The 9,851-nt window shown below is 52.6% G+C and overlaps 1 protein-coding gene across 2 annotated transcripts in view; it reads right to left on the bottom strand.

Annotated features, from left to right (window-relative positions):
- Positions 1 to 1,061: 1,061 nt before the first annotated feature.
- TRIM62 (tripartite motif containing 62) overlaps positions 1,062 to 9,851 on the bottom strand; it is a 31,004-nt gene continuing 22,214 nt past the window's right edge. For both annotated transcript variants that reach the window (XM_019429903.2, XM_019429904.2), the window contains one exon: positions 1,062 to 3,363. In XM_019429903.2, the coding sequence (XP_019285448.1) occupies positions 2,813 to 3,363 (551 nt within the window). In that variant the 3' untranslated portion in view covers positions 1,062 to 2,812. The remainder of the gene's footprint in view (positions 3,364 to 9,851) is intronic.

The raw sequence follows: 9,851 nt of genomic DNA, 5'->3' as shown, positions 1-9,851 counted from the left end.
GGTACAAAATGAGTCAGCACAGAACTAAGACTAGGCTCAGGACTCCTGTTTCTCAGCTGTGGGGGGCCCAGGGCTTTGCCACTTAGAGTGTACACAGCTCATCTGTCCATATGCAGGGCCCTGCCTGACTCCTGGTCAGACTCCTTCCCCATGAGTCAGAGGTAGGATGGACCTCCCTGTACACAGCAGACCTGGGGACATTTTTGGCTTAGGTAGTCCCACACTCCACACAAGGCATAAGGAGGAAGACAGACTCCTTAAGGTCAGGTGTCTTAGGACACTGACTCCTGGAGACAGGTAGAGTGGGAGGCAGGACCTCCCTAAGTGCACTGCATTTAGCAGCTTACCAATAAATCATATGAGATGGGTGTTATTACCCTCATTTTCTCTGTGGAAAAACTGAGGCCTAGAGAGGCTAAGCCATTTCTCTAAAGTCACACAGCAATGGAGCTCAGATTCAAGGCCAGGCACTCTTATAGAATTCAAGATACCATGGCACTGTCTCATGAGCTCCCCTCTGCTCTCAAGGCTGCCATGACCCCCTCCTCCAGGCAGACTGCCAGTCTTCCCTGACAAGTAAGTTGTGATGTGAGTGCTGGCTTTAGAACTTCGTTCTTTTTTTTTTTTTTAATTTTTTTAACGTTTTTATTTATTTTTGAGACACAGAGAGACAGAGCATGAATAGGGGAGGGTCAGAGAGAGAGGGAGACACAGACTGTAAAGCAGGCTCCAGGCTCCGAGCTGTCAGCACAGAGCCCGACGCGGGGCTCGAACTCACGGACAGTGAGATCGTGACCTGAGCCGAAGTTGGATGCTTAACCGACTGAGCCACCCAGGCGCCCCTAGAACTCCGTTCTAATCCAAGTTCCACTGCTTCCCAGCATGGACTTGGGACTGTGGGCAAGTCATGTCTTCTCTCTGAACCTCATTTTCCACCTCTGTAAAGTGGGCATAATATTACATACCCAGTAGGTTTGCTTTGTGGATTAGCCATGTTAATACATGAATACCACCTGGGACAGAAAAGGCAGGCCTTTGTCAAAATGAATAGAACTGACCACTGACATTCTGTAACTTTAATTTAATACAAATTCATAACTCACAAAATGGGAAACATTTAAAATAAAAATACTGCTGGGGGGTGGCCCAGCTTCTGGTAGATGAAGGGGTGAGGTGAGAATGAGGATTCCTCCTGCCCACGGGGGACCCCAATGGGCAGCAGTTGTGAGGTGGGAGCCCCCCAAGTTCAGCTAGTCTGGCTCCTTTGGGATGAGGGTGGTCAGGGACCCCACAAGCTCAGAATCTAGGCTCCAGGACTAGAGAGCGAAGTGAAGGCTTGAGACATTCGGCCAGTGCTGCGGATAGATCCACCTCTTGGGCTCTTGCCCTCGGGCAGGGACAGGGCCACGGAGCAGGACACGTGGAGGCTCTGCTGCTTCAAAGCCAAGGCCTGGAGGTGAACTCCAGTGACAAAAACTGTGGATGGGCTTGTTCAACACCTAAACATCCTTCCGGGCCTTTTTGCATGGCTGCAGTGAGAAGAAAGAAAACTACGTTTCCCAGGCACCCTTGCCGCCAAAGTTCTGGATCTGATTTATGTTTCCCCAACAGTATCCCTCACAGAGATTTGGATTTGAGAACTAAACTGAGTGGGACAGAGGCAAGCCTCAGGACACCAATTTGCCGGCCCGGCCAGCAGTGGAGGGAACACAGTTCTGTGGTCAGCAGCTTCCTGATGCAGTGGCTTCCTGCAGGTGGGAGCCGCAAGTTGTTCCTGGAAATTCAGCAAGGAGTCTGCTCCTCCAGCCCTTCCAATGATTTTGCAAATCAGGGATGTGATAATAAATGCTGTCAAATTAAACTAGCTAAAGCAGCTCTTGTTTTCTGCAACAGGATCCTAACTGAGACAGACGCCAAGCCTGATGGGAAGTCCCAGCCAACAGCCTGTCCCAGTGCTCGCCTGAGACAACTGTTCCCCTCAGCCTCCCCGCACCCTAAGCCTGGTCACAGAGGCCGGTTTGGACCCTTATTTAAGCCTCTGGAGACCTCCATCACCCAGTGATGCGTGTCCTGCAGCTGCTTTTAGGCTACCGGGCTCTGCATCAGCCTTGCGTGCCATCATCCTGATTTTAGACCCGCGGGCTGGAAGTTGATGGCACAGTGACCGTAACACGTGGGTTCAGTGACCGGGTGCCTCCCACAGGCCACAGCATCATCTCTACCTGCAGGTCAGTGGGAGAAACAGGAACCATAAAGCTCTTGGTCCAGAGGTAGAAGGAGAGGTGGTTCTCGGGAACCCTAGGACCAGCTACAGCCTGTGTCCACTGTGGGCTGGGATCAAGGGTCAAATGGCCCACGGTGGGGTGCCGGGCAAGTCTTAGACCTGGAAGCATAAGTGGGTTTCATGTATCTTTCAGGCTGCCAACTGCTGGCAACACTCTTGACACATCCTGAGGTCAGGGCATGTGGGCAGGAGAGAGACAGGGAGAAGCTCCCCCTCCCCGCCGCCCAGAGGATGGGGATGAGGGCTGGGCAGGGGCCGCCCTGAGGAGAAGCCATGTCATATCCTGGGACCAAAGCTGCCTCCCCATCAAGGTCAGAACTACAGGACACCAATGCTGATGGCATTTAAGAATCATGGAGCATGACCACCAATATAGAAGGGAAATGGAGGCTGAAGGGTAAACACCCAGCCCGAGGCCTCACGGGGTGTGGGGGCTACACTGGACCGGAGTCCTGGGCTCTGTCCCCTGGGCAGAGCTCTTGCTGGTGGCCGTGGCCCAGGTGGCCCCTATGGGCTCCCTGCGCCGTCCTAGATGCGGACCGTGTTGATCCTCAACGGCTGCACGTTCTTGCCGTTGGCGTGGCTCTGCCCCGGGCTGAAGTAGGAGCAGAGCTTGCCCGGGAACTTCTCGCGGAATGTGTAGAGCCAGGACATGTCGTCGGCGTTGTAGAAGATGAGCAGGCCTTGGTCGTAGTCCAGGAACACGCCCACCTTGTCGAGCTTGTCACGGACGTTGAGCCGCGTCCAGGGCTCGGTGCAGGCGCTGTACTGGTTGCCATCATGCATGACGATGCAGTAGAAGCCACGGCTGGGCTGGATCTGGATGCTGCCCTTGCGGCTGGCCGCCTCGTGGGCCAGCCCGATCACCCACTGGGTCTTCTCCGCCACCACCACCTCCCAGTAGTGGACGCCGCTGCTGAAGGCCTCAGAGCCCAGCACCGACACCTCCACGTCGAAGCGCTTTGGCGAGTCCTGCAGCGGCTGTGGGTGCAGGTTGCCATAGGCCACGATGGTGCAGTCGTCGGACAGGATCAGGCGCTGGTGGGCAGTGCCCGGGTCCAGGGTCAGGGCGGCGGGCACTGCAGGGGGCGGAGGAGGGAGAAAAGATAAGTGGAGAGAAGGTTGGGGATCCACTCTGTGGTGTCTCCCCGAGGGCCAGGTTCTGGTTGGTGCCCAGGAGGCTGTGTGATGCTGAACACATGTGATGCCTGCCCTCTCTGGTCCTCAGCTTCCTCCTCTGTAAAATGGAAGGGCGATAGCTGAAGTCCTTCCAGATTTAAGCCTGGCTGCAGGGGAGCAGAAGCTGTGGCTGCTTGTTCGTTGCCAATGCCTGGGGCAAGGACATAGTGGGCACCCCACAAAAGTTTGCTGAGTAAACCATAATGAAATCCAGAATTAGGGAACTTCAGAACTGAGAGAGCTTAAAGATTATCCCAGGTGCTGGTAATCACCCTGGGACTGGGGGATAAGGAAATCTGTGGGGTGGGGTGTGGGTTTCCTCAGTAGGTGGGATCCATGCATCTAAATGCCCTGAATGAGGGGCGCCTGGGTGACTCAAGTTGGTTAAGCATCCGACTCTGGCTCAGGTCAGGATCTTACAGCTCGTGAGTTTGAGCCCCGGGTCGGGCTCTGTGCTGACAGCTCAGAGCCTGGAGCCTGCTTTGGATTCTGTCTCCCTCTCTCTCTGCCCCTCCCCAGCTTGCATTCTGTCTCTCTCTCAAAAATAAACATTAAAAAAATTAAAATTAAAAATAAAAAAAAACATTAAAAAAATAAACCTTAAAAAAATTAAAAAAAATTTGTAAATGCCCTGAATGAAATGCACAGGGAAGTCCCACGACCCCTTTGCCACCCATAAATTTTCAAATGCTCAAGCAGACAATCATGTGGATGAAAAATCACTTTTATAATGACCTAAAATTACAACTTAACTCCCTTTTATGTATAAACAGGAAATCTTTTAAAAAAGTTTTTATGTTTATTTTTGATAGAGAAAGAGAGAGAGAAAGAGAGAGAGAGAACGTGAGCAGGGGAGGGGCAGAGAGAGACAGAGACCCAGAATCCGAAGCAGGCTACAGGCTCTGAGCTGTCAGCACAGAGCCTTACCGGGGGACTTGAACCCACAAGCCAGGAGATCATGACCCGAACTGAAGTTGGATGCTTAACCGACTGAGCCACCCAAGTGCCCCGGGAAGGAAATCATTTTGTACAGTTTTAACAGACTGAGTATTACTACCATGTAAACTGAGGGGAGACTGAACTTGGTTTGTTTGGAACTTTGCTGAGAATTGTTCACTTTTCGGGAAAGTATATGTCTGAGAAAAATGCCACTGACTCATATAACCTACCTGTTGTGGACCATATGTGAGGCACAGTCGTGTTTCATCTACGGTGTGAGCACCTGACTGCTTCATTATGTTTTCCACTGTGGCTGTGAGTGAGCATGTACAGATTGGCATACACAATATTTTATTATAAATCATTTCCTTCTATTTTTCCTTTACATTGTCATCAGAGTATGTATATACATACCTGTATATATACGTTTCTCAAGTTTATATACATAGTGCAGTTGTGGAAAGGTTATTATTACCTTTGAGACATTGCAAACTATTTGTTATGAAATGTAGGTGACAGGTCTGAAAAAGCGGAAAACCATGGATTCTAGGCCGACTCTTCCACTTGACAGATGGGGAAAATGAGACCCAGGGAGGAGAGGTGACTAATCTCAGGTCACCCAGCACTCAAAGGCAGGGCGAGGACTAAGCAAGGTCATGTGCAATCCAGCCCCAGCTCTACCTGTCACACGTCACTTCCACCACACGCAGCCCCGACACCTTCACCCGGACTGCCCCTCCACTGCCTCCTCCCTGCTTGTTGTAATCACCTCTGCATGAGGCTCAACTCCAGGGCCCATCTTGTGAGAAGCCTTCCTGGTTGCCCACAGGAAGGTGGTTGCTCCCTGGTTGCTCTTTCTTCTGAAATTCCTTAATTTTGTGTTCTGGTTGTATAAGGGGTATTGTCTTCTGTGCCCACATCTTTTTGCACCATTTGCACCAGGAGGGTAAGGGCTGTGTACCATGCAGATAGGCTGTCCCTTGTGCGCCCGGTGCCCAGCACAGAGACAGGCATGGTGAGCGTTTCCAGAAAGGCTCACCAAATTAAACTGGCCCTTGCTTGTGTTCTCGTGGACAGGTGGCACAGGCTGGGTCATCCTGTTCCGGGCTGGCCACACTGGCTTAGCAGGTCTGGCTCTCAGAGTCTCATGCACTCTCATGTCAAGGGTTCTATTTACTCTCTCCTCCGTGACGGAGCTGATGCCCAACCAGAAGATGGAGAACCTGGAAGTGGCCTTCCTGAGCCTGGATGACCATTTCCAGGCCAGAGCAAGACAGAGGCGAGGAAGGGTGAGGAAAAGGAATCCTGCTGCCAGTACCCGGGAGCGAACAATTTCTTCATCCTGCTCTCTGGTGGTTTCGTTATCTGGTGAAGCAGGAACATGACTACACTTGGCTGGAGCCTTACCCCCTCCTTCTATCACCTCTGTTGGCTGCACGCATGCACGGAAATAAAACGCCTCAGTGGTGGCAACTGTCACCAACAGGGAGCAACAGCCAGTTTCTGAACTGGTGCTCCCGTTCACAAGGCCACTAACAAAGCTGTCGACCGTTGACTTACATCGAGCTCTTTCTACGAGCTCCGTTAGGAGTAAATTTAGTTTTGCATTTTACATTCTCCTTTCCTGTTCTTTGAACTCAGAGGGATGCATGGAAACAATTAGCCCTGTGAATAGAGGGGTCAGTCAGTGGAATCACAATTCTCTATCCAGGGACATGGAAGAGGGGGAGTCAGGGGAAGGAAGACACTGGATCAGTGGACATATGTTTTACCCTGTGGTCCGAGCGGTCACAGGGCAGCCTGTCAGAACCAGAGGCTCCTGCCACATGGAATGTAGGAATTCCCACAGTGGGGTCAGGAGGTGAGAGGTGGGAGGGAGGTGTAGGAAGTTATGTGTGAAGGGAGGTAAGGGAAAGAAAAATCTAATTAGACACAGATGGGCCACTCCTCCCGGCTGTGGAATGCGGGTCACACTCAGGCGTGTACAGAGGAAGGGTTAGAGCACGCACAAAGCCAAGGTGTGGGCAGCGGCAGTTCTGAGTGCCACGCGGGAGCCTGTGGTGCTCAGGATGATCTAGGAGGTCAGCAACAGGCAGGAACTGCAGCTCAGGGCAGAAGGACCGTGCGACGGGGCGGGGGAGGGGCGGAGACACTAGCACACCAGATGGAGGGCTCAGCCCCAGACTCTCAAGCCTAATGTGGGGCAACGTGGGCCACTTCCAGTGCCACCGATGAGTGGGGAGGGCGCTCCAGGAGGCAGCCAAGTGGGCTCTCAGTGGTTCTGAGATTGGGCCCACAAAGATGAGCCTGCAGTGCAGAGGAAATCCTGACTGCGTAGAGTGCCAGCTCCTTGGGCGTGGAGCCTCAGCTTGGAAGCCCAGGGGACTGGGTGAGGGCAGGGCCCGCCACTCATTGGGTGGGCCTAGGGGCGGGGTCTGCTGTTCATTGGGCAGTGCTGGCAGTAGAGGCGGGACTAGGTGGGGGAGGGGCCTGATAACTGGGTGCTGAGTTCCACATCTCAGGGGCAGGGCTAGGGGCGGGGCCTGGTATTCTTATTGGCATAGGGCGTGGCCTGATTCTCAGAAGCTTTTTACACTCCAAAGGACAGGCTGGGGTCCACCTCCAGGGTCTCCCATCTCCTCATAAACAGAGGTTCTGTCTTCCAGGCCTCCTTCCCACCCTCCCTGAGGCGACGGCTGGCAGGAGTAACAGCCTTCAGACCACAGACAGACCTAGAAGGGGGCCTAGCAACACCTTTTCTCCGCTCTGAGACGTCAGTCCGGGGTGGAGACTGGCAATCCCTCCACCCATCCTTTATCCTTGGGAGAAGTGCCAGACCTCAGCAAAACAAACCAGTCCCCTGGGGTTCACTATAGTACAGATCAGAGCTCTTTTCTAGGTCCTGACACACTGTTTTATAAAAACAAAAAGCAGGTATTGAAGCAGCCCATTTAAGCCTGAGACCTCGAGGTCAAAGGCATTTAGGGCGGGCATGGACTGTGGAGGCCCCAGGAAAATGTGTTCTGGCCATCTTCAACCACACATCACAGGCCCAAGCAGCAGAGAAACCCCCTAGTCAAGTACTATCACTTGGCAGCAGATGGCTGGTTCCTCTTTGTTCTCAAGGACAGTGGCTTGACCCTTCAGAAGCCTGATAGGACAGGAGACGCTGCCAGCTCTTTCCTCTGGCCAGGCCCTTACATAATCTGCTGCCCCAGTTCTCCCACCTCTTCGGCCCCCTCTGCGCCATACTGGCATTTGAGAAACACGTTCACACCCACTGGTTCATGGGAATACCACAGCAGCCCTAGGAGTGCAAGTTACCATCCCATTTTCCAGAAGAGGAAACTGAGGTTCCAAGGAGACTTCTCTGAGTTAAGTGGCCTGCTCAGGTTGCCACTTGGGGTGGAAGTAGAGTTGGAACTTGAGTTAAAGCCTTGTCACACCATGTTCTTTCCTCTGTGTGGCTCCAGAAAGCCTGCTCAGCAAGACTGAGGAACCAACTGATTTGTCATTATAATAATGATAAACAAGTATCAAGTTCTTACTAAGTTCCGGGATTATTATCACAAATAGATAATTTTATTTAATTCTTATCCCTAGGCTGGGAGATAAATCACATCTTCTCCATCCCTGTTTTACAGAGGAGAAAACTGGCCCAGAGAGGGCAGTGATTTGCCCTGGGCTACACAGCTAGGTGGTGAGCACGCTGGAACCCACAAATGACTGGATTCAGGTGAGCAGGGGGAGGGGCGAGCCACCCAGAAGAGGCAGATGGTAAAAGCAAAGAAGGCAGGCAGTGTCTGGTGTCCTGGGAGCAGAGGCCACCTGGTCTGGCTGGGGAGAAAGTTTGTGCTTGGGGGCAGCAACAATCAGGCCAGGCAGTTGGAGGGTTTCCAATGTCGGCTGAAGGGTGGGACAGGGGGTGGGTGGTGGGTAGAGAGTGGAGGTTCCAAAGCAAGGGGAGTGACAGGTGCTAAATGGAGTTCTCAGATGACCCAATAGGAAGCCCAAACTGGAAGCAGGGCAGGCAGGAAGCTGCTAGAATCCATGGGCTAGTTCCCTGGGGGCGCCTGCCCCTCCCATCTGGACATAAAGGGCCTTGGTGCTGGCAGAGGAGCCATAGTGACTTCACAGGCCCTACAGACAAAGGAAGGGGCCTGGCTAACCAGGTCACTGGTCTCTGAACTCCCCAGGGACCGCTATCCTTGGCAGGATGTTCAGGGCACAGACTACTGCTCCTTCAGCCCCTCTTCCACGCAGTTTTCTCTGGGTCAGTGGTTCTCAACTGGGGCGATTTGCCTCGCAGGGGTCATTGGACAATGTCTGGAGACATTTTTGGTTGTCAAAACTGGGGAGGGGAGCATCTAGTTGGGTAGATACCAGGAATGCTGCTGAACATCCTATCATGCACAGGACAGCCTCCTAAATAAGGAATTATCCAGCTCCAAATGTCAATAGTGTTGATGTTGAGAAACCCTGCTCTGGGGCAACCAGCAAGTTCCCACATCCATTTACTCACTTGTGAGGGAGTTGGGAAGGGGCTAACATCCCTATTTTACAGAGGAGGAAACTGAGGCTCAGAGGAGAAGTGACTTGTTCAGGATGTGTGGCAAGTTCCATTCAAAAATACTTACTGAGTACCTACTTTATTCTAATAGCAGAGCTGAGACTCGGATTCATTCATTTCTTTATTTACTTTTCCACAAACATTTACCGTGCTGGCTGCTCTAGGGATCTACGGTGATGAATTAGACCCAGGCCTGACCCTGAGCTAAAAGTCTAGCGACACAGACAGCTACACACACATTGACAAAAGAGTGAGATCAGAAAAGTGCAGGGCTACCTGAAGAAACCCAGGAAGGCTTCCCAGAGGAGGTGTTTATAAACTAAGACATGAAGGGGAGTAGGAGTTAGTCATCAAAGCCTGAGGTTTGTGTAGAGGGCACAAGGGAGCAGCATGTGTGAAAGTGGAGGAGGGAGAATATGGCTCATTTAAGACCAGAAGATGGTTTGGTGTGGCTGAGTATGATGTGGAAGGGAGAGTGAGAGAATGGCAGGGCGCAGGTCTTATAGGGCCTGGATCGTCAGGCCGAGGTGCCTGGACTGCCTCTCTAAGCTGTCACAAGGACGCAGCGGGTGGTAGCCAAGACAGATAGAGCTCCTGAGACCAGCCGCCCGAGGGGCTGCCCTGGGTCAATGGTGGGGGACGCGCTTCTTGCCTCCTTGAGTTATGCAGTTTCACCCATGTGTGGCCCTCATCCTGCTGGGTCTCAGTGTGGAGGTCCCTCCACGTCTAGGAGCACATAGAGGCCAGAAGGACCCCAAGAGGATAACCCAGAGTCCCCCCAGTCTGCTGGAAAATGCACCCTTCCCCAGACTAGGCACAGATCCAGATTTAAGAGTACCAGGAATGGGGTGCCTGGGTGGCTCAGTTGGTTAAGTGTCT

Source organism: Panthera pardus, unplaced genomic scaffold (assembly GCF_024362965.1).
Source record: "Panthera pardus isolate Hobbes unplaced genomic scaffold, ASM2436296v1 HiC_scaffold_11, whole genome shotgun sequence".
Taxonomy (NCBI): domain Eukaryota; kingdom Metazoa; phylum Chordata; class Mammalia; order Carnivora; family Felidae; genus Panthera; species Panthera pardus.
This window is presented reverse-complemented; position numbering and strand designations above follow the sequence as displayed.